The sequence below is a fragment of the Anopheles merus genome, chromosome X (assembly GCF_017562075.2).
Source record: "Anopheles merus strain MAF chromosome X, AmerM5.1, whole genome shotgun sequence".
NCBI lineage: Eukaryota > Metazoa > Arthropoda > Insecta > Diptera > Culicidae > Anopheles > Anopheles merus.
In genome coordinates, this window is record NC_054081.1 from 24,633,651 (window position 1) to 24,659,404 (window position 25,754).

The 25,754-nt window shown below is 44.3% G+C and overlaps 1 protein-coding gene across 2 annotated transcripts in view; it reads left to right on the forward strand.

The window, feature by feature from the left end:
* Positions 1-25,754, forward strand: part of LOC121596139 (glutamate receptor ionotropic, NMDA 2B) — a 253,362-nt gene that overhangs the window by 211,375 nt on the left and 16,233 nt on the right. For both annotated transcript variants that reach the window (XM_041920819.1, XM_041920827.1), the window contains 2 exons: positions 22,207-22,439; positions 23,572-23,691. In XM_041920819.1, the coding sequence (XP_041776753.1) occupies positions 22,207-22,439; positions 23,572-23,691 (353 nt within the window). The remainder of the gene's footprint in view (positions 1-22,206; positions 22,440-23,571; positions 23,692-25,754) is intronic.

The following is a 25,754-nucleotide window of genomic DNA, read 5'->3' on the forward strand; positions in this document are numbered from 1 at the left end:
TTTGTTCCGATTCGACAAACGCTGAGAACGAGGATTTCTCAAGAGCACTCATGAGTGCTTGAGAAAATGAGCGCTGAGAATCCCCATGGCCCCGCGGCCTTACGTGTGTAAATCTGGTTGCCAACTCTACGGTTAACTTCGGTGCGTAAAAGAGCGCTACAGCGCGGGACGCTACGGTGCGGCATTATGGTTGTTGTTTTACTGTCTCCGTAGGCGTCGTTCGATTTCACCGCCCAAATAGATACCTCTTGCGGGAAAAATTCTTCTCGTGTACCACATTTACCGAGGTGCACCATCATTCCACAGCCGCCGCCACCAAACGCTTGCGTGCTCTTGCGCCGCAGGTTCATCAGTATCGCACTAGACAGCGAGGTTATCCCGGTGGCTGTAGGCGGCCGGCGTACAGCTGTTGACCACCGTCGAGATGATGGAAATGTGGGACGAGGGGCGCATGTTTTGTTGCGGCTAGTGGAGTGCTGACGGTAGTGCACGACCGCGAGGCAGGGACAATATTGGACGGCGCCATTCTCTGTATTTGATGGAGCGGGCGGAACTCTACCATCGTGTTTGAATACTGCGAGAAAGTTCGGGAAACAGCGACGAAATATTAACAATTTAGTTAATGCAATGAGAATGGTGATAAAAATACACTAACCTGTTGGATAAGCTTGATAATACACAAATTACAAGCTGTAAAATTTGCAGCTGCTTGCTTTTCTTGTCGGCTTTCAGCACATACGAAACTTGAAAAACTTTTTGACATTACGAATGGCGGCGTAGCACGTGCAGTATGTCTCGAAAAGTATCTTCATCAATAGCAAATTAATTTAAACAAATAATTCAATGATTTTAAAGGTAATATATTTCTCGTTTGGAAAATGGTATGCGACATATTCATACGTCGAAAATGTTCATTAAATAGAAACAAAATATATTTTTCATTTCTTTTCAATTATCATGTCAAATAAAGAAAAACTGAAGCCAAACATGAAAAATGTAATTAAAATAATGAAATGTTTTGCAATTACAATCAGGGCACATAATTAAAAAAATATTAATAATAAAATAGTTTTTAAATGCTGCTTAAACTATATAGAAACTACAAAGTGTTGATAACATTTGAATAACACTGTCAGTTATATTGGCCCTAGTAAAAAAAAACAAGGTAACGTAACATGTCGTTATGCTGTAACGCAAGCAAATGTCATATTCCCTTAAAAAACTCTATTTGATTTTGAACGGCTTTAAAACTCTTTTAGTTATCAAATAGAGCTTCTTAAGACTGCTTGGGGTGCCGCCATACGTAGGACTGACTATTATACTATGGGGGGAAATCAATAAGTCAATGAAAGCCAGGCCCACAAGTGGTACAGGCAGGCCTTGACCGACGTTCGCGCTTCCGTGGGTGCTTGCTTGCGTGCGCGCTTTCGTGGGTGCGTGCCTGCGTGCGCGCGTACGTGCATGTATGAGTGTGTTTATGTATGAGTACGTGCGTGCGTGTGTTAGTGTGTTAGTGTGTGTGTGTGTGTGTGTGTGTGTGTGTGTGTGTGTGTGTGTGTGTGTGTGTGTGCGTGTGTATGTGTGTGTGTGTGTGTGTGTGTGTGCGGGTGCGCGCGCGCGCGCGCGCGCGTGCGGAAACTCCACAACTGGGGCCCTTCACGATTCTAGTCAGGTTTTTGTGTGGAGTTTGACAGTTGGAGGCTGAAATCATGTAAACACTCCATACAAAACCACACAAAAAACTAGCCTGCAATTTTCAGTCTAGATTACCCGCTGCGCAAAGCGACGAAAGAAATCATGCCGTTCGGAGAATTTTATAATGCCATCTTTGAGGGACAACGGCAAATTTGTCAAGCAGCTCGTCGAGCTACCCGACCCTGGCTCCGCCTCATACCCCTCGCCAGAACGCGCTGCCGTAGGTTTGGATGTGTTGGTGCGTCAGACGGCCAATCGCTGTCAGCCGTCGTCCGTGCTTTTTCCCACCATAGCGCTATCTCTTTCTCGCGTGTGGACAATGCTCATGAGTTGCTGTGGCGCCTAAAAATACCGTTAACAAACATTGCGGCGATGAAGTTGCATTTTAACAAATCAAACCAAAAAATCGCAATGAGTTCAAACACTGAAATATAAAAATGACTAAGGAATCGCTAGTTTACGCAGGAGGGTTTGCTGTGCAACGCGCAGAATCCTAATCCGCATTAACACGTTCAGTCCGGCGCTGATTTTAATGAGCTTACCGTTCCGCCGGCATCTAGAACGCAAGCTGATTGTGAAATCGGCATACTGGAAAGTTCACTGGCAGTCCCTGGGGCCTGCCATCGAACTGAACGTGCTAAGCATTAAGCATAACACTAAGATTTTGCTTTCGCCTGTTGCAAAAACTGTTACCCGATTACATAGATATGCTAAGCATCCTGCGCATGGTTGTGAGTGTGCGTGTGTATGCAAAACTGTCGCCGAATGTATGCTCTTCCGGAATGTTATGATCCATAGGTCAAAGAAAGAAAGGTGTTCATGAAAGGCGGAAAAAAATTGAGGCCCCTGTAAATGGTAACTGATGACCAGGAGGAGGGGGTACTGGCAAACAGCTGTTGGGAGATAAATTGAACATTATACTTAAATTGCAGGCGGATGGAGGGGGGATGGATGGATTGAACATTATACTTCTCTAGCCACGGGGAACCAACGACCATCTTTCCGGGGGCCCTTGTCGCTAATACTCTGTCCACTTGTAGACATACGACATACTACAGACTAGAAATCTTCGGCGACCGCCTAGTCCGCCTACCGTTAGATCCACCGCTGGTTCATGACGGTGTTTTTTTCTATCGTGGAGGTGCATCCTTCCCCCTGCCTGCAGCGTATGCATCGAGCAGGAGACAGTGTGGCAGTATGCAAGTTGCCCGCTGGATAGGAGCGGTCCCGCGGCAACGCCATCATTCCGCACATCTTAACAGCATGCCCGTCATGGGTTCTAACCGCGTATGAACCGTCCGCCGTAGCAAAGGCTTACTATCCGGCTACGTGGTATTCAAGTCCTGAAATGGCCGGCATAATCGCATAGGCTATCACCCCAACAATAATAATAATAATAATAAGAAGAACTTAGCATAGCAGTTCACACCTGGGGAAGAGTTTGTCTTGACTTTGTTGCTGCCGGGCTACCGCTGTGACGCGACAAATGCACGGAATGCACTCGACCAAAACATGAACCTACCGATCCGAACTCATTCCAAGGCATTGCTGGTCAATCGGCGTCACGATACCGACAAGCCAACAAGACGCCCGATTCTGGACGGACTGGTGCAGCACCATATGCGCACCGTAATAAACAAATCCAGAATCCTCTTTTGTATGAATTCAATTCAAGTTTTGTTTCCAGTTGCGTCCGCTAGCTGAATTAGAAATAAATGTGCAATATATCACACGCACGTCTGCTTAGATCGTGTGTCTTTTTAATACCCCCAACAGCAGAGCCGATCGAAAAGATGCCAATGCCAATGGTTGTGTTGTCTCTCAGGTAGCGAGATCGAAAATGCATGGACTTTGTAGCCGCAGCGGATGAAAATGTACGCATCAGAATCAAATAGTTTTGAGGTTTCCAAACGCACGCACACAAACACCCAAACACGCGCGCGCAAACTCACACACAAACACGCGCGCGCAAACTCACACACAAATACGCGCGCGCAAACTCGCACACACATAACACACACACACACATACGCGCGCGCGCACATGCATGAACGCGCGTACGCCAGCACGCACGCACACACACACGCACGTACGCGCGCCCGCGAGCATGAAAGCGCGCACGCCAGCACGCACCCACGAAAGCGCGCTCGCGAGCACGCACCCCCGAAGTCGCGCAAGCACGCACTCCCCCCCCCCCCACCCCCCACTAGACCATCCCCCCCCCTCCACGCATGATCGATTACGGCTACCTTCTCGGTAGAACGGCTGGTTCAGGTTTCTTGTAGCGCATCCTCATCCCTAGCGCCGGGCGGGGTGGGGGATCGCGACATGATAGAGTGAAAGGTCACTTTCCCCGCGCTGTGTGTGTGTGTGTGTGTGTTGAGACCCAAAAACTCGAGACAGATTTCGGCAAATTAAAAAAAAAATTATAACCACTATACACTGTGCTACATGATGCTTAGAAGGTCATTGAAACATCAAACATGTTCAAATAAAAAAATATTAGTTTATTGTTAGACGTTCTCCTACGCTTGTTTTAATTAGGCTTCTTCACCCTCAATTGGCAGGGGCATCGAATGGTCTCATCAGCAGCGGCACGAAATAAAATAATCCATCAATACACCGATAACACTTTAAATCCCAATCCAGCTTCTCCCGCATCGTCCCAAGGTCACACACTAATTAATAAATGCTAACACCCACCAATAACAATACATAACCGCAATGCACATATAAGTATCAACGCATACACCACAACACCCAATCAGCTGGCGGCGGAAGGCACGGGCTGAAGCTCAAGTAAGGCAAGCCAGGGTGAAGGAGGGAGGGGAGAGGAAGAAGCGGACGAAAAAATGGGCGCCATTTTTTTTTAATTTTTTGACCGTTTTTTTTTTGCTCCGCCGCCGCCCGAACTTGGCCCGAACTGCCCGAACTGCGCGACCCAGCGCAGGAATCGCTGAAGTCCAGCGCGTGAGACCAGCCAAAATCTGCGCTGGCCAGCGCAGATTTTGGTACATTTTCTGCGCTGGAAACTGCTCGAGTTTGCGCAGCGGGTATTCTACCCTCAAAGCTAGAATTACATTCGAGTACCTGCTCGAAAACACGGTGTTGTTTACATTTATCCCAAGCCCTACTAGCAATGAGAATGAAAAAGTGTGCGATTTTAGGCGAGGGGCATGTAGAAGCATAGGGAGACGGTTGGAAATACGCGGAATTACGCGGAGGCGCGAGCGTGTTTTGGTTTCTACACAGTTTTTGCACTCACACAATTACACATGTGTGAATGTGTGCGTTCACTTTCAGCCTGCGCGCTCAGTTTGGTTTTCTCGCAGCGGCATGCGGCTATCGGTGTCTCGCTCGCACTAGTGCAGCGAGTGTTCCTCTGTGCGCTCCCTTTCTTGCCACCACACGAAATCGTCAGTTCAGCTCAAGCGTTCGCCGTGAAAGGCCGCGCGCATGTTAGCCTAAGTCCCGGGCGATCGAAGATTCGCTAAGTGTTGAAGTGTTGTGCACATTGAAATGAAGCTGCGCTTTTCTTTCACCATTTATCTTAAATGTGTGATTTGCGCTGCTTTATTTAAATATTTTTTTACTGCATTGAACAGCAACAAAGGTATTCATGCAGTTAGACGGCTATTTTAAATAAGACGATTTTTTAAATATAAACAATGTGTGTGATTTTGTGGCAAGATTGTGTGAAGCTATGTGCGAAAATGCCCCTTTATTTGCAATAAAAGTGATAAAATATAAACCAAGTTTAATGTGTTCAAGTTTTTGTTTTGATTCGGGTGCACCAAGTCCGAATGAAGGGAAGCGCACAGCGTGATACGAAAGAAACAAGTGGGAGGGGGTGTCAGTCCAGCGCAGCGCAATTCGCTGGAATCAGGTGAGACGGGGTACCAGCTCAGCGCAGCGCAAGCCGAAAGAAACGGGTAGGAAGGGGTATGATGAAACAGCGCGAGCGAGCGTTCTTTACGGCGAGAGCGCCTCGTGTATTTTAAAGGCAAGCAAGAGAGCGCATTCTCTCCGTGGTAGCGCTCCATCCGCCATTTTTAATTTCGAGCCCAAAACAACGGACTTTGGATCCGATCTTGGGCCGGGCCCCCACCGCGTGTTTCTACCTACCCCTCGCCTGAAAATTTCGCTCTCTTTGTCTGTCGGGAGGTGTATCAAAGAGATCACGTGGTGGAATCTAGAATCAAAGTGTATGTAGTCCAGGTGGTCTCATAGTATGTTTTTTAAAACCATATTAGAATATCACTTTTTGACAGGATGGGTGAAAAATATTGTTCAAACAAGCTTTCTTGAGGCTTGACGAATACTCAAAACATTCTTAATCGCTTCATTCAGCAGCAGAAGCGATTAAAAATCAGCCTTCTAAATTCATACACCTTGGGATAAGCCCACCTGTATATTATACTCACTTAGATAGCGGCTCGAAAACTGCTATACAATGCAAATAGCTGACGTGCTGAAATTTCAGCCCACGAACTTACAACGGAAAGGGCCCCACTATTTGATTCTGATGCGTACATTTTCATTCGCTGCGGCTACAAAGTCCAAGCATTTTTGATCCCGCGCTTGGGGGCTGTTAAAAAGATACACGATCGAAGCAAACGTGCATGTGATATGTAGCAAATATCTTTCCCATTCAGCTAGCGGGCGCAAGGGGAAACTAAACTTGAATTTAATTCATACAAAAGAGGATTCTGGATTTGTTTATTACGGTGCGCGTATGGTGCGTCGCACCTGAACGGCTTGTTGGCTTAGAGTCGGTATCATGACGCCGTGCGGCCGGCACTGCCTTGGAATGGGTAAGGCTCGGTAGGTTCATGTCCTTTGGTCAAGTGTATTTCGTGCATTTGTCGCGCCACGGTGGCAGAACCGGCAGCAACAAAGTCAAAACAAACCCTTCCCAGGTACGGATGGCGCTTGAAAGTTCTTTTTATTATTATTGTTTTTGTCATTACGGCTGTTGGAATTTGAATAATTATTTTCGAACTTTAATTAGAATTGTACATGAAACAAAGCGTTAGGAAACTAAGATTAGGTTATAAACTACTCGACGTTAGAAACTGCTCGATCTGCATGAATTATGAACTGCATGAATTATTATATACAAAAAAAGGACAAACGAATATACAGTTGCAAACCGACCAGCGATAAAGGTGTACACTTTCCTATTCACATTTCCTCCAAATATCACAGCCAGCCCCTTTTCGTGAATATATTTCACATTTTTGGTCCTTCGAACCGGATAGTGATACACGGAAGAAATAAATTTCATTCTGCATCAAGAGTGGAATTCGGTATTCGTCGTCAAGTGTGCAAGTCATTCCGTGACAATTCCCGCCATCGCATATCGCCCCGCATCAAGGGCAACGGTCGGTTACACGCCATCATTTTGAAACTCGCGCCATCGCGTTGTTCGTTATTTTCGTGTGATATCGCAGTATTTTCTTTGTGCAATGGATAAGAAAATTAAAGCAGTGCAACTGAAAAAGAGGATCGCCCTGGAGAACATAAAATCGCTGGAACGGTTCCTGGTGAAATATTCGAGTGATGATGCCAAGCAGATTCCGGAGGCGTTAGAAGATCTGGAGAAGCACAAGGCAGAGTTCTTCACCGCAGTGTCGAAACTGGAAGAGCTTGACGATAGAGACGCAGCGGTCGAAGCCAGCATAATGGAACGGATCGACATTGAAGAACGCTGCCGCAAGCTAAAATCATTTCTACGGGAAAGACAGCCTAAGGAAGAAGGTTCGCTCAACGATACAACGGGCTTGGCTTCCTCAACGCTTGCATTCGGTCGACCCACGCGCCAAATTTACGATTGCCCAAAATCGAACTTCCAACATTTGACGGAGATCATACAAAATGGCTTTCTTTCCGAGATCGCTTCATCGCAATGATCGACGCTTCAGCCGAGCTTCCATCTATCGCGAAGCTACAATACTTACTGTCATCGTTGAAGGGGGACGCGGCGGTACCCTTCGAGCACACACCTTTAACGTCGGACAACTATTCGGTTACCTGGGCGGCGCTTCTTAAACGGTACGACAATTCTCGTCTTTTAATTCGCGAATACTATCGCAAATTGCACTACCTTCCGGGAGTGCAATTGGTGTGCGTTGACAAGCTCACGCACCTGGTGGATGAATTCACCCGCTTCGTCAACGTCTCATTCGTCAACCAGGGCAACGGAGATTCATCGCAAATGCAGCTACATCTCGCTCGGCTCCTGCTGCATCGACTGCTCTCACCCAACAGCCAAAGTGTCCATTGGAGTGTTCCGAAGACCACACACTGCGCAACTGTCCAGTGTTCATCGCCAAGGAGGTCCAACAGCGACGGGACGTCGTCGCATCGAAGCGACTGTGCTGGAACTGTTTGAGCAGCAATCATCAGGTTAGAGCGTGCAAGTCGGTTTATTCGTGTCGCACGTGTCGTGAGCGTCATCATACTCTTCTACACCATTCATCACCCTATGCTCCACCCGCAACGGTAACATTGTCAGCTCAGTCGAATGAAGACAATGTGTTTCTGGCGACGGCAAACATCCAGATCAAGGATGACTACGGAAACACCCATGAAGCAAGGGCTTTGTTGGATTCGGGATCCATGTCTAATTTCATCGCTGAGGAGTTCGCACAGAAGCTGCTGACGAGTCGCAAAAGAGTCAACGTCGCTGTATCGGGCATCGGCAATGCAGTACAGCAGATCAAGGGTTCCATCGTCGCTACCATTCAGTCCAAGACACAACCCTTCGCAACGGAGATGACTTTCTTGGTTCTGGACACGCCATCCGCAAACATCCCTACATCCCCAACGGACGTCTCTTCATGGAAAATGCCGGACGTGGCATTGGCGGACAGCACCTTTAACAGTCCGGGGCAAATCAACATCGTCATCGGAGGCGATACGTTCTGGGAGCTCCACACCGGTCGCAAGCGCTCTATCGGTAGAGGCAAACCGTGGCTGGTCGAAACCCATTTTGGTTGGGTTGTCACCGGCAACACTCATCATTCGTCCATCGGTCCGCGGCTGTGCCATCTATCTGCATACGACACTCCACTGGAGGAGACCATGCAGCGGTTCTGGGAGAGTGAAACCATAGCCGAGGATCCTGTGCTATCGGTTGAGGAGAATACTTGCGAGAAGCATTTCGCAGCAACAACTGTTCGCAACTCAAGTGGAAGGTATGTCGTTAGTTTGCCATTTAACTCCAACCCTAATATCGTTTTAGGAGAGTCGAAGGAAATAGCCGATCGCAGACTGCGTTGTATCGAACGGCGGTTGAACACCAATGCTAAAATGAAAGAAGAGTATGTGAAATTTATGAAAGAATATGAGCATTTGGGGCATATGAAGCGGCTTACCAGTCCTGCAGACGATTCGGTAGAGCATTACTACCTCCCACATCACGCTGTCATTAAGGAATCAAGCACAACCACGAAGGTGCGTGTCGTGTTCGATGCATCCTGTAAGACTTCGAGTGGTTACTCATTGAACGACAAACTCTTAGTGGGACCAGTCGTTCAAGAAGATCTTTTATCGATTATCCTTCGGTTTCGTTCTCGTGCCATTGCTCTCACTGCAGACGTAGAGAAGATGTAATTTCTCTATTCTCGGCAAATTTTACATAGCCCTCATGACCGTAACTATCTGCGCATCCGGTACAGAGAACATCCTGCAGATCCTATATCGACATTTGAGCTACAGACGGTTACGTACGGCACAGCCTCTGCTCCATTTTTGGCAACCAGGACCCTAAAACAGATTGCTCTTGACCACAAGGAAGAGTATCCTTTGGCAATGAACGCGGTCATGAACGATTTTTACGTAGATGATTTGCTAACGGGTACCGATGATTTGTCCGAAGCAATCGTTATACAAAGGCAAATCTCAGACATGCTAAATTCAGCTGGTTTCACGCTGAAGAAATGGGCATCGAACCGCACCGAAGCATTGCAGAACGTTTCTTCAGAAGATGTGGCGGTACAACTCACGCACGAGTGGAAGAGCTCGAAACAAGTATCCACATTAGGCATCGTTTGGGAACCGGCAACTGATACACTACGGTTTCGTATTGAGATACCACCTACAACACCCAGCATAACTAAACGGCTAATTTTGTCATATATCGCCAAGATATTTGATCCCCTCGGGTTACTAGGCCCAACGATCATCATCGCAAAGATGTTCATGCAGCAACTATGGGCTCTCAAGATTAATGGAAAGGCATATGACTGGGACAGCGAGCTACCATCGCACTTACAGCATGAATGGTCGAAATTTCACTCTACACTATCTTCACTACGCAATTTGACAGTCCCACGGTACATATCGCAATGCACGGCAACAAGTTTGCAAATACATATCTTTGCTGACGCATCACAACTAGCATATGGTGCTTGTTGCTACATTCGGGCTGAAAGCGTGGAAGGAGTCACCGTACAGCTGCTAACAGCCAAGTCAAAGGTCGTTGCGTTATCCAATTCACATTCCATAGCTCGATTGGAATTATGTGCAGCGCGACTAGCCACACTCCTTTACGAGAAAGTCCAGCAATCACTGAAAATTTCTGCTACCACCATCTGTTGGACCGATTCCATGACTGTCCTTCACTGGCTGAATTCAGCACCAAATCGATGGAAGGCCTTCGTTGCAAACAGGGTTGCATAAATTCAACAAACGGCTGGAATACAATGCTGGAAGCATGTTCCAGGTTCGGACAATCCAGCAGACGACATTTCGCGAGGTTTAACTCCGGAAAGGTTGCTAGTGTGTGAGCGCTGGTGGCACGGGCCACATTGGTTAGCACGCAACACGGAAGAATGGCCTCAGAACACACCATCACCAGGCGAAGATGAGAACGCAGAAGAAGAAAGGTTATCGTCACGGGTTGCAAGCACAGCATTAATCTGCGAATTTCGAAACAGTTTGTTCTCACGACTTTCGATCTACCACAAACTGCAAAGAGTTGTTTCATATTGTTTGCGCTTTATACAAAACGCAAAGCGTCGCGTAGGAAACAAGGTCCATGCTACGGACATCCCTCCGCTCACTGTAGACGAACTCAAGGCGTCAGAACTCAAGTTATGTTATCTTTCGCAGCAAGACACTTTTTCCGAGGAGATACAACATCTGCAGAAGGGCAAAGAGATTCCGAAGAACTCCAAACTGAAATGGATTTCCCCTTTCATAGATACGCAGGGTATTCTGCGCATTGGTGGCCGGCTCAGTAACGCACATCTGTCGGAATCAGAAAAACACCCGGTAATATTATCATCGAAACACCCACTGTCCGCACTACTAGCTGTCTCGATACACTTGAGTAAGCTGCATGCTGCACCACAAATGCTTTTAACAACACTACGCCAAAGCTTTTGGATAATTGGCGGTCGCAATTTATGCAAGTCTGTGTACCACAGTTGCCACGCATGTTTTAAAGCCAATCCCACACTGATTAAGCAAAGTATCGCCGATTTGCCAACATCACGAGTCACACCAACAAGACCATTCTCAGTATGCGGAGTAGACTATTGCGGGCCAATTTACATAATACAAACTATCCGCAACAGAAGTCCGATTAAAGCATACATCGCCATATTTGCATGTTTTTCAACAAGAGCGGTACATATCGAACTGGTAGGCGATTTAACATCAACAGCATTTATCAATGCACTCCGTCGTTTGATTGCACGTCGTGGTCAAATCAGTGAACTGCATTCCGACAATGCAACCACCTTTAAGGGAGCGACACATGAGCTGAATCGCGTCTACAAGATGCTAAAGAGCGACGAACACGATCGAGCTGCTATATTTGTTTGGTGCGCGATGAATCAGATGAAGTGGAAGTTTATCCCACCAAGAGCACCACATTTTGGAGGTTTATGGGAGGCGGCGGAGAAGGCAGCTAAAAAGCATATAATCAGAACAATAGGAACAACAAGCATCACACAGGAGAGCATGCTTACCCTACTTGCCCAGGTAGAGCAATGTTTGAATTCGCGACCGATTACACCTCTATCCGATGAGCCGTCGGACTTGGAACCATTGACACCGGGACACTTCCTCGTCGGTGGCAATCTGCAAGCGGTACCAATCATCGATTACACCGAGACACCGAGCAACTATTTGAGGGAATACCAGTTGGTACAAAAACATCTGCAAACCATTTGGGCTCGATGGTATCCGGAGTACCTGCAGCAGTTACAAGCTCGAGCCAAATATTGCAACGGGAAATCAGCGGTGCTGGAAGAAAATCAACTGGTGATTATCAAGGAAGACAATGTACCTCCTACCTCGTGGCCGATGGGGCGCATCGTTGCAGTAAACCCTGGAAAGGACGATGTTGTTCGCGTCGTTACACTGCGCACTGCTTCAGGGAAGCAAATCGTCCGCGCAGCTAATCGTCTGGCGGTTTTGCCTAATCCGGACGTAATTAGCAACTTAGAGCAGAAGGAAACCACCGGCACTGAGTAACGCGCAGCTGCAAGCCACGCGACATTGTTTACATTTCGCACTCATGGCAGTCACAGAACAAGATACACGCAACACACATTCACACATCTACACACATGAGCAGTAGGATAGGAGATAAGCGTCAGGTTCAAGAGTCAAACTCTTTTTGAATTCTTTTTTGAACTCATTTTTGAATTTATATTTTGCATGAAATTTAAAGAAGTTCTTCTTGGGTGGCCGGGAATGTTGGAATTTGAATAATTATTTTCGAACTTTAATTTGAATTGTACATGAAACAAAGCGTTAGGAAACTAAGATTAGGTTATAAACTACTCGACGTTAGAAACTGCTCGATCTGCATGAATTATGAACTGCATGAATTATTATATACAAAAAAAGGACAAACGAATATACAGTTGCAAACCGACCAGCGATAAAGGTGTACACTTTCCTATTCACATTTCCTCCAAATATCACAGCCAGCCCCTTTTCGTGAATATATTTCACAACGGCCTATGCGATCATGTTGGCCTTTTCAGACCTTGAGAACCACGTAGCCGAATAGTCAGCCCTTGCTACGGCGGACGGTTCATACGCGGTTAGAACCCACGACGGGCATGCTGTTAAGATGTGCGTTATGAAGGCGGTGCCGCGGGCCCGCTCCTATCCAGCGGGCAATTCTCATACTGTCACACTGTCTCCTGCCCGATGCATACGCAGCATGCAGGGGGAAGGATGCACCTCCACAATAAAAAACACCGTCATGAACCAGCGACGGATGTTACGGTAGGCGGACTAGGCGGTCGCCGAAAATCTCTAGTCTATGCCGTAGTATGCCGTATGTCTACAAGTGGACAGAGTATTAGCGACAAGGGCCCTCGGAAAAATGGTCGTTGGGGCCTCGTGGCTGGAGAACCATTTGAGACCAAAGGACCAACCAAAGGAAGCCATGATAAAATTCTCCGAACGCCTTGAATTCTTCCGTCGCTTTGCGCAGCGGGAATTATACATTATAAGAATAAATATAACTTATAATAAATATTATAAATATCATAAATGATATTATTTAAATTCCAGAAATCAGGATTATGATACTTTGGAATCGCTAACGATTACCAATTCGACACAAATCCGCAGCTCAAAACCTCAGGGATTTCATCTCATACAATTGGGAACGCAAGTAACCATCAAAAGAGTTAATTTTATTCAAAAACTGGCCAGATTAAAAAAACAAAAACCGGTAAAATGAACATCGTTTAAAGGGCCATAAACTCGTCAACAGTCGTCAACTCGTACGACTTATCAACATGCCCGTCATGGGTTCAAGCCCCAAATGGACCGTGCCGCCTTTCGTAGGACTGACTATCCTGCTATGGGGGGAATCAATAAGTCACTGAAAGCCAAACCCACAAGTAGTGTGGTACAGGCAGGCCTTGACCGGCAACGGTTGTTGAGCCAAAAAAAAAGAAGAAGAAGAAGAAGAAAGGGCCATGAGTGCCTTTTGCACTGAGCGCCAAAACGGATTTCGTGGAACGGAATCCATGCTCTGGCCGTATATCATGCACCAACAAACTACTAGATAAGCTTGCACACAAGGTTATTAGACTCTTTACAGGTTACGACAGAGCGTTTGAGAGGGTCACCATTATGGATACCTTGTTTACAATTTGTCTGTCAAAATAGATGCCGCCCAGCTGTTGCTTGGCACCAGCAACATAAATGAGTTTACAGAAGACGAAATTACTGCTACAATTATTCTTCATGCTAACTAGTTATATCATTTATAGAATATGACTTCTATGTTGGATTGGTTAATGCTAAGTCAGTTTTGCTTACATGCACTGGACATCGTCGGATTGTCCCATCAGTTTCAATTGTTCTACAGGTTTGGTATTGCAGTCCCAGTTTCAGTGGACGAGAGTTCATGCCGCCCAGCAGCAGCAGTGTCCAAACTGGGTTATTGTGCTGTCCCAGATGCTGCCCCTCGTATGAGAAGTGGCCAGATCCCATGTCACTTCGCTCATAACAGTTCGTCGTTTATTCGGAGTGGAACGGACACGGAATAATTCAGTGAAAGAGTATCGATGTGATGACACCCTTTTGACGATGTTGGTCAGGGTTGTGATGATGTGGTGCAAAAAATGCTACCGGCATCACTTTCGTTCCGCTATTGCACTTGACCCGAGCTAGGACCGCGACGGCGCTGACGAACTTGCGGCAGCGGTGATGATGCGTATCCCTCCTTCGAAATTGCGGTGCTGGAACCGCGACATGGAACCGCGGACAATAACTGCTCCGGAGCCGGTTTTAACACAAGGGACCGAACAAACTTTTTCAATAAAATTTCAATCGAGGAAAACCGTAAATAGGGGTGTAGGTCATGTTAAAATAATTTATAAAAAAAATCGATGAGTTTTGAATATAGTTAAGAAAGGCGAGACCAACGAATGCTACACAACGTCATACATGTCAATACTGCAATCACATCGTGTGTTAGCTTCCACGAGAAGATATATTAGTTTTTTTATTACGCTATCATACAATGCTGTCGCTATTGAACCGTTAGTGCGAAGCCGTTGGTCCGGAGCTGTTGATTCGTCGACGGCTCTGGAACAGTGGACCCGAAGCCGGCTCCGCAGCCGTTGGAACGGAGCCGTGAGTGCAGAGCTGTTAGTCCGGAACCGGCTGCGGAGCCATTGGTGCGTAGCCGTTGGAGCGGTGCCGGCTCCGGAGTCGTCGGAGCGGAGCTGGCTCCGGAGCCGTCGGAGCGGAGCTGGCTCCGGACCCGTTAGTCCAGAGCCGTTGGTGCGCTCCGAAACGCCCATCACTAGATCACAGGACTGTTCTGGAACGGAAAGGAAACTCGTGTGATGAAATTCTACGAGCAATTAAAAAATAAAATTATTTCTTTTTCATTTCACTAAAATAAGAATCAAATTACCACGTGCTGTTAGAAACTGGTTTGATGTCAATCTATGGTTAGAAACGTGTCGTTCGATATGATTTTTTTAATGTCCTGCCGCTGCATACATTTTCCGTCCAGCATATGCTCACTATCTGGCTACTTCATCCGCTTCTTTATCGGCTCTCCCTTATTGCTTATGCACACATGATTTTGCAGCAAACTTAAGTTAATGCCCTGAGATCGTTTTCCGACATAACGATTTTTCAACTCGTACATGTTGGGTCTTATTACGATAACACACGAATATTTATAGCGGAATCCCTTCTCCACTTTTTTCACAAGTCCAGTAGAAAGTACATAATTAAAATTAGATTTACAATAATTCCGATTCAATAATTACTTAATTAATTACAATAATTACAATAATTACAATAATATTAGTAAATGCAACATTTTAACCTAAAACATCGTACTAATCCAATCCAGTTGCAATCAGTCGAATTGTAAACAAACAAGTCCAATTAAAAACAAACCATTCCAATTTGTCTGTCAATTTTTTTTCAATTATTTTTTTATTGGAAATCGGACAAAACAGGCTTTTGTCATAACCTGTATAGACTCTAATAACCTTGCTTGCACATGCCAAACTGTAAACATGTCGGTTTCTGTTCCCCTCTTCGGAGAGGGGGGGGGGGTCTCGTGGGTTACACAAGTTTGACATTTGATCTGTCATAATGTCAGTCCCGATTCCAATCATTATTGAGTTTAAATCAACAGTTATTGCATTAATAAATTTGCAGCAAATATCTGTTTTGGTGTTTATATTACCATTTTAAACGTATATAATTCATTAATCTAATGAAGTTCATGTTCATCAATAATTAAAACACATTTCACACAGAAAACAAAGATTTAACGAAAATTAGGTTTACTCGTTGAATGATACAGTAGATTTCGCTATACGAATTTAGTCCGTGCTAGTAACTCACTCGTAATACGAAAAACTCGTTATGTGCGAGATTTTTGTCAATACATTTTGTATAAAAAGTAAAATATTGATTAAAATGCCTCAATTCATCGGAAAATTTGTAAAAACGAATACTATTGATACATAATACAGCAATTTGGGAAGATTTTTATGTTTCGCTGTTTCTTTGCTATGACTATTGATCGATTTTCATTTCAAACGTCATTGACGTTTCTTCATAGAGCTAGTCACATTCTGATCGCACTCCAACATTTCGACCGTTTTTGCGCGTGTTTTTCAATCTCATATCGCTTCTGCACGCGCTCAACTAGTCCATCTCTGGTCGATTTATCATCCAGTGATAAGGTTTTCATCTAGTGTACAAACCCCGCAGCTTAATTTCCATTCGAAGATTGAATCAAAACCGCATCGTGCCGGGATCATATACACTCAACCTCGCGTGTGTTAGTGTGTTGTCGTTCGTTTCTTTCTTCATCATGACCGAATCCTGCCCCTCCTGTGCTGCTCCTGTAACGAGTGATGACTCCTATTAGTGTGTTGGCTTCTGTAATACCACTTACCACTTTGGCTGCTTGAGTGTGTGTGAGGTGGTCATGTCCGAGCTGAAACGTCCTGACTCACAAACTCTTTGGACCTGCACTAGCTGCAATGAATCACGCGCCAGTAAGGGATTTTCACTTAATGGAATGCTAGCTGCTCTTTCAAACCTGAAGCTGGAGCTTCTTGGAGAATTTGATTGTCGTCTCACGGATGCCTTGGACGCAGTCAAGAAAGATGTTCTAGCCGCGTTCCACGCAACTAATGCTAACACGCACACTACGTTACTTACTGCTCCCCCTGGCTTACCGCTTCTAACGAATAATTCTGTGGCCACTCCTATAAGCTCTCGCCCCGGTGAGCTCGATCGTAACTCACAAAACGCACCATCCCGAAATCCACCTAAGCGGAGGCTTGTTAATTTTACGCCGCCGGATACCAACCCTAATGCCCCACTGCTCACGGGTACAGCGCCTATATCAACATCGTCTCGTGCCGTGTTGACAGTCCCATTAAGTGATACTAACTCTAATAGGTTTTGGTTATACCTTACCCGCATAGCTCCGTCGGTCACAGACGTCGAGATGAAGGAAATGATAACAACACAACTGGGCACTGATGACGTCATCATAAATAAGCTGTTGCCCCGTGACCGCGATCCTAGCACTCTCACTTTTATCTCATTTAAAGTAAGGATGTCGCTTGAGTTCCTAGAAAGGGCACTCTCCTCTCATACCTGGCACAAAGGAATAATATTCAGAGAATTCATCGATCACCGTTCATCCGCTGCTCCAAATTTTTGGCGCCCACCCACACGACAACTGCCACTAGATGCCCACAATCCATCGCAACACACTTCGCAACCGAATCCAAACAACGCAGAACCACCGATCGAGACACTATTCACGATAACATCAGACGAATAACCTCCGTTACTCCGCTTCACGACAACAACAGTCCATCAAGCCGCCGTATCATCGCACTTTCTCACCATATACTATCAGAACGTGAGAGGATTACGCACTAAATTACTCAACGTGAGACAAGCCCTGGCTGAGAACAATTTCGATGTGTACGCCCTTATCGAAACATGGCTAGACAACTCCGTGCCTTCCTCTCTCCTTTGCGACAATAATTACGAGATCTACCGTTGTGACCGTTGCTCAAATACCAGTTCTCGCTCTCGTGGAGGCGGTGTCCTAATCGCATGCTCATTCAAGCTCACTTCGTATTCAATTTCGCACACCTTCACGTCACTGGAGCTTTTATGGGTATGCATAAAGTTCGTTAATTTATCTCTGTTTATTGGTGTCATCTACTTTCCACCTGATCGCAGCTCATGTGTAGAAATCCTGGATTCACTAAATGAGAGTGTGTGTCTAATTACGGAACGTATGAAACCATCCGATCAGTTACTGTTGCTCGGAGATTTCAACACTCCCTCTCTCTCTTGGCTCCCGTCGCCGACGCTACCGCTTCATTTCACCTCGACCAGCACCTCTACGGGAAATGCAGCTCTCATTGATGGAATGTCGTTTAACGGCTTGCTTCAATTGTCAGGAGTAAAAAATTCTCGTGACCGTCAACTTGATCTTATATTCGGAAATTCGATCGCTGCCGAGTTATGCTCTTCAGTGCTGGAATCACCCCTACCCCTTGTGGCGCTTGATCAACATCATCCTGCACTTGAACTATCCGTTAAGTTTGCAACCCCCGTCACCGAACAACATCAACCTAAATCACACCGATCTCGATACCGAAGATTTAACTTCCGTAGAACGAATATAAGAAAGCTATGTGATATCATCTTGCAGATCGACTGGTCTTTCATCGAACAATGCAGCAACATCGACGAAGTAGTATTTAAGTTCAACAATGTAATCACCTCCTCCTTTCCTCTCTGCTGTCCACTCCTGAAACCCTCCCCCAGTCCCCCGTGGTCGAACAGGTCGCTTAGGGCTTTGAAGGCCGAAGTCCTTTTGGCGCTTTGTCAAATCCCGCACTTCTAAATCGGAATATCCCTCTACCATCTTCTTTGACGACGAAGTCGCTTCCAGCACTCAGGACAAATGCAAACTTTTTGCAAAGTACCTGTCAAGTGTGTTTGTCGATCCTGCCACCCATCAGTTCCCTGTATCCGAAGGACTTTCTACAACGCCTCCCGATGTTTTCTCATGCAACAATGTGCCTATTACCACGCAAAGTGTCCTTGCCGCCATGAGTAAACTGAAGCCTTCGTTCTCTCCTGGTCCTGACGGTATTCCATCTTCCATATTAAAACAATGTGCAACGTCTCTTGCTCCCCTTCTGTCCCGTATTTACTCCAGATCAATCCAAGAAGGTTCCGTTCCCACAATATGGAAATCTGCATTTCTTATTCCCATTCACAAAAAGAACGATCGCTCTTTATGTTCGAATTACCGCGGTATTGCTATACTACGCTCAATATCCAAAATTATGGATTCGATTGTTCATTCGTACCTGTCTCCTATTGTTTCCAGCTATATATCTCCTCTCCAGCATGGCTTTATGCCCAAAAGATCAAACCGTTACAAACCTTATGTGTCTATTATCTGTTATATATCCGGCTCTTTCATCCGCAAGCCAAATTGACGCTATATATACCGATATGAAAGCAGCTTTTGATAGCATACCAATCAATCTCCTGTTAGCTAAGCTTGAGAAACTTGGCTTCGGAGGTTACCTTTTAGATTGGCTCAGATCTTACCTTTCTGGCCATTCCTACAAAGTACGTGTCTGCGATAGTTTCTCCGATACATTCGCAGGTCTCTCTGGCGTACCTCAAGGAAGTGTGCTCAGTCCTTTGCTTTTCATACTGTTTGTCAACGATTGTGTATCTGTGCTCCCTCAAAATAGCTGTCTTCTCTACGCCGATGATGTAAAAATCTTTTTACCTGTTGCCTCACCTCATGACTGTAATGTCCTCCAGCATGTGCTGGACAAATTTTCTGATTGGTGTTGCCTCAATGGTCTCCGTTTATGTACTCAAAAATGCTCTGTCATATCGTTTGGTCGTTCATCCCACAAAGTTCTCTGGAACTACTACATTTGTGGCTCTCAACTTGTTCGCGTCTCATCATTGAAAGATCTCGGTGTATGGTTGGACGAAAAATTACTGTTTAATGTACATGTCGAATTCGTCCTAAAAAAAGCCAACAAAGCTCTTGGATTAATCCTTCGTTTAGCATGCGAGATAAGAGATCCAATGTGCCTTAAGTTCTTATACTGCTGTTGGGTCCGTCCCACTCTTGAATACGCTGCAGTCGTTTGGTATCCACCCGGTATCACTGCCATGGCTAGGCTAGAGAAAGTCCAACGCAAATTTACCCGTATTGCCATTCGTCGCATCCTTTACAATCAGTCTTCTATTCCTCCATATCATGTCCGTTGTCGCCTGCTTAGTTTGGAACCTATCCAAGCCAGACATTCTATCATCCAGTCCCTTTTTGTTGCCAATCTTCTCTCCTCTGACCTTGATTCCCCATCTCTCCTGTCGCGTATACCCCTTTATGTTCCGTCTCGACCCTTACGCCCCTCTACATTGAATTTCGCCGAACCCGTTACGGCCAAAATGACCCACTCCTACGAGCGTTAGCCACCTTCAATGACCACTCCGATCTCTTCGACTACCATATCCCACCCTCCCGTTTCCGCTCCCTCCTTCGCTACACTATCGCCCTTCCCACTCCTGAATTCGTTAACCCGTACATTCCTTCCACTCCTTAGTTTTTAAGCAACATATTGTTAAGCCTTTGGCGGACAATTTAATTAAATAAATAAATAAATAAATTTTCTTGAAAAAGTGGTCGATTGTTTTATTATTTTCTTTGATATTTTCTGCAATTGAAATATTGTTTTGTTCGCGTGATTTGTAAGTATAGTCTTAGCTTCCCTCGGATGGTAAAAGTAAGGCTCAGCCCATTACGTTACGCTAGCGTTACGCGTAACCCATGCTCCCGACCACGCTGGTTTTCGCTGGTCTTTTTGGGTATAATTCGTTAACGAATTATCCCCGAAAAGACCAACGAAATACAGATCATTTTCGGGGATAGTGAACACACGTGAAAGATGAACCCATGCAAAAAAGAGCTAAAAATAGAAATGAACATTCGGATTCACTCCCTCCACTCATGTTCCAATTCATGCTCATGCTTCATCCTTGATGCTACCAACCACATCGCTAGTTCTACTTCGAATCACTTTGCCAGTTGCGCCACCATATTATTATTCATTATCGTGCTATTTACTGGTTTGGTTGTATGAAGGGGTACTGATACTAAAAGAATTAAAAGAAATAAATAAAACAATAAATATAACAGATTAACTATTAAACACGCATTTCTAACAATGAGTAAATGGGTTTGAAGTTATTGGAGCTGGATGTTTTAAAAATTAAATAAAACTTTAAATCATAAAAAAAAACAAAAAAAAAATGGAATTGAACTCAGGTCGACCATGGTACAAACATTACACCATTAACATTTGACCATAACTAGTTCATGAACATGAATTGTTATCTATCACTTTTAAACCCTTTAAATATAGTACAATGAACAAAGAGATGTGTAAAAGTTCATCGATGCGTGTGAGAGAGTAGGGCTGATGAATAGAAAGAGATGGCATGAGTTTGTGTTCATTATCCCCGAAAAATTTCGCTTGGGTATGCCGTCGTTAAACAAACGACTGTCAAGAGCGTATGCGATACAAATTAACAGTCATTTACAGGGTTTCACACTTTATCTCAAGACCGCGGGACCCCTTCCCGAATCTGTCTTAGCCAAAGCCAAGATTGCGGTATGATGCTTGAAATCGTTGATGATACCTGAAAACGTTGATGATACCTGAATTCATCGGACGCAATGCTGAATCTGCGGCACATTTCTCGAAACACACTGGTCCGCGCCGAGGACATGCGTTCGAATATTTTTTTACACGGATAGCCTTTGTGTACATCAGTGTGGTAGAAACACTCAATTATCCTTTTCGTTTTTTTACCAAAAAAAGACAATTTAATAAAATGAGTGAATGCATATTTGTTTTATTAATATATTTACAAGTGTTAAGAAAGTACTTTGAACTGTTTAAATAATCTTTTTTGGTAAAAACATAAAAAAAATTGTTGACTGTTTTCAGTACACTGATGTACACAAAGGTTATCCTTGTAAAAAGATATTCGACCGCATGTCCTCGGCGCGGACCAGTGTTTTCGAGAAATGTGCCGCAGATTCAGCATTGCGTCCGATGAATTCAGGTATCATCAACGTTTTCAAGCATCATACCACAGTCTTGCCTTTGGCTAAGACAGATTCGGGAAGGGGTTTCGTGGTCTTGAAATAAAGTGTGAAACGCTGTAATTATACTGCTCGATTTTTTCCCCGTGTTTGCCTATATGCGATATCGAGCAGTCGTTAACTGTGTTGACGATCGTTTATTTTAACAGGAATGAACAACAAATGAACTTGGTTAAACCAAAATGAACTTTAAACGACTGTTAAAAGAGTTCATTTATTGGCGATGCCGGCTTATTTTTTTAAATCTTGATTCTTCATGTAACTAACCAACCGATTCTTGATGAACATGTGTTTTATTTCAGCTATTCTCAACACTTTGTGCAAAGAGTTTCTTCATGCAAATGTTACCGCTATACTTTACATGATGAACTATGAGTCATACGGACGTAGCACAGCCTCTGCACAATACTTCTTACAGCTGGCGGGGTACCTTGGCATACCGGTAATTTCATGGAATGCTGATAATTCTGGACTGGAAAGGCGAGCTTCACAATCTGCCCTTCAATTGCAACTTGCACCAAGTATAGAGCATCAGGTAAAAAGATAATCAATTTGTTATAGGCCCTTTAGACTGGCGCGACGCTATCAAAAATGCTATCAGTTTTCTACCCAAATTTAAATTAATAAATCTATAGCCGTTACGCGATGAATGAATGAACACATTTGATCAGTTGTTTAAAGTTGACTTTGGTTAAGTCGAGTTCATTTTTTGTGCATTCCTGTTAAACTAAAGGATCGTCAATACAATTAACGACTGCGCGAAATGTAATATAGGCAAACACAGGGAAACAATTCGAGCAATATAATTAAACCAAAGTTAATTTGTATTACATAAGCTGTTTACGATTGTTTGTTGATAGACGGCATAGGATAGCAATTTTAATGACTACTTGGTGGTTAATTTTGAAGAAAAAACAGACTGACCATTTCTTTCGCAATGCCTGCTAAAGTTTCCGCGCTCTTGGTTTAAGTCTTTCGCGTTGTCTTTCTCGCTACGCTCATCCTAGCCTTTTCAATTCGCTCTTGTTCTCCCGATCTTGCTACCAATATTGCTCTCTCCCTACCGTAGTCGTAGCAATATGACATACATAACAAATTTGAGAATGCTTCTCCATATTTGTGCAATCAACAACAATGCAACCGATTAAAATGCATTGATAACAATTAATTTAACATCTAAATAAGTTGTTTTTGTGAAACGCAAAAGAAACGGTTAAAAATAATAGTCATTAAAAATTAACCAGTGTTGTTAAAATTTACTCAACATAGGCATCGCAAACGTATTGAGTTCATTTGTTAATTTTAACGACTTATCCTTGGTCAAGGACATGACATAAACATGAATAAACAATAAACGAACTCGGGAAAACCGAAATGAACTATAAAAAACTGTTATAATGTGCTCAATAAATCACGATACTAACTAAAACATGCCAAATTAAGGCATTTTAATACTCAAACATAATGAAAATATAGGAAGATGGCTTTAGTACACCGTTCTAGATGCGCAACTAGTTGAAGCAATGCATCCAAGTTGTGCACTCAGAGAACAACACGATGCATTGTGGATACATACGGACAGGATAAAAACTGTTCTAAACAGTTGCATTGAGTCGCGATTTGATATCAGTTTTATTTGCTGCATTGACTATATTGTTTATTTACAGAGCGCTGCTATGCTGAGTATTTTGGAACGATATAAATGGCACCAATTTTCTGTTGTTACATCACAAATTGCCGGTCATGATGATTTTGTTCAAGCTGTCCGTGAGCAAGTTGGTGCTATGGTAGGTATTATTGTTCAGACATGCTTATGGATAGAGTATTTGAGAAATTAAATTATTACATTTTCATTCAATTTTTACTTAAAAGATTAGTGATTTTTAGAATCTTGCCTCTTAGTATAGACCGTAAAAAAATTTATAGACCTTTTTCTTGCTTTCTCAGTTGAATATTACCTTGTCAAATCTTTGCTGTAGTTAAAAGATCAAAAAAGTAAAAATACTGTGATTTACTATTCCATTCTAAAACTTTCCGTTTACAACGTCAGCTGGTCAGTTCTTTGTTTGAACATTGGGTGGCATCGCGAATGAAAGTCTTTAAAAAAAAATCGACTGTTTAAAAGACGACAATCCACTTCTTAGTGAAGACTGTCATCATCCTTCGTTGGATACGGTGATTCGTTTTCACACACAATTCTCCCGTAGCGCAAACAAGCAGTCCCTCAGCAGTTGTAATTTTTTCAAAACGGATGTGGAAAGTATGAACTCTCTAATAGCGTCGTTTGACCTTGATTTTGACTGTTCCAATTTTACGACGATCGACGAAGCCACGGAATCCTTTAGCGCGTTTATGCGCTCAGCGATTAATTCCTGCGTTCCTGTTGCCCATCCTAAACCTGGTCCCGATTGGTCAAACGCATCCCTTCGACGGCTAAAGAAAATAAAATCTAAAGCTTACGATGATTACCACAGAACTAGATCAGCATTGCATAGGAGAATATTTTTTGGTGCACTGAATAATTATCGGCGACAAAATCGTCTGTTCTACCGCCCCTACATACGCGGCACTGAAAGACAACTTTTTACGAAACCGACGCGGTTCTGGATCTTCTGGAACAAACGACGCAACATAAGTGGTATTCCTTCATCCCTGAGCTACAATGGAGTAACTAGTACTTATTCGTCTGATATTTGCGACACTTTTGCCAACCGCTTCGCTGATGCATTCACTGTTCCAGTCGATGACCGAAACTTACTTGCTGAAGCCACGAGCAATACGCCTTCCGATGTGATTGATTTTATTTTGCCGTCGATTGATGAGGTCACCGTAGTTCATGCACTCAATAACTTAAAACCGACTACTTCATCTTTGCCTGATAGCATTCCAGCCTACATCTTAAAACACTGCCGCCACTAAGTTGCACCGATCTTATCGAAAATATTTAATGCTTCATTAGCGTGAGGAATCTACCCGGCGTCATGGAACCACGCTCGAATGATTCCAATTCATAAGAAGGGCAGCCGTCTTGAAGCTAGCAATTATCGTGGCATAGTCTCTCTCTGCGCATGTGCCAAGGTGTTTGAACTACTTCTGTACAAACCGCTACTCACTGCGGTACACAACTACTTGAGCCCGAGTCAGCACGGTTTTTACCAAAGAGGTCTTCCACAACTAATCTTGTCGAATTTGTCGGTTATTGTTTCGACAACTTGGATCGTGGCATCCAAGTTGATGCTGCATATATCGACTTTAAGGCCGCATTCGATAGCATATCGCATGTTATTCTGCTTTTAAAGCTTAAAAAACTCGGTTTCGCTGATAACCATATTACCTGGCTTCGCTCATACTTAACTGGTCGCTCATATCACATAAGTATCGGACCCCATCGCTCTCACATCTTTTCCAGTTCGTCCAGAGTCCCTCAAGGAAGTAATCTGGGCCCATTACTTTTTCTCATTTACATCAACGATCTATCGTTTGTGCTACCGGCGGGCCTACACCTCATGTACGCCGACGATGTGAAAATATTTCTTCCTGTGAAAAACGCTAGTGACTGTCAACGCCTCCAGATAGTCCTTGATGATCTCGATAGTTGGTGCATCAGAAACGGACTAGAAGTATGTGTGGATAAATGCCAGTGCATTTCTTTCAGCAGAGTCCGAAGCCCTGTGACATTTAATTACTCGATGAGAGACTCGCATCTTCTTCGAAAGTCATCAGCGGTGTCTGCTTCTCGGACTCGAAACACTCAGCAAACGACGCCGAAATGCGCAGTGCGTTTTTATCTTCCGGCTTCTCAACGGCGAGATCGACTCCCCCGCACTCTTAAGTCGAGTCAACCTATTCG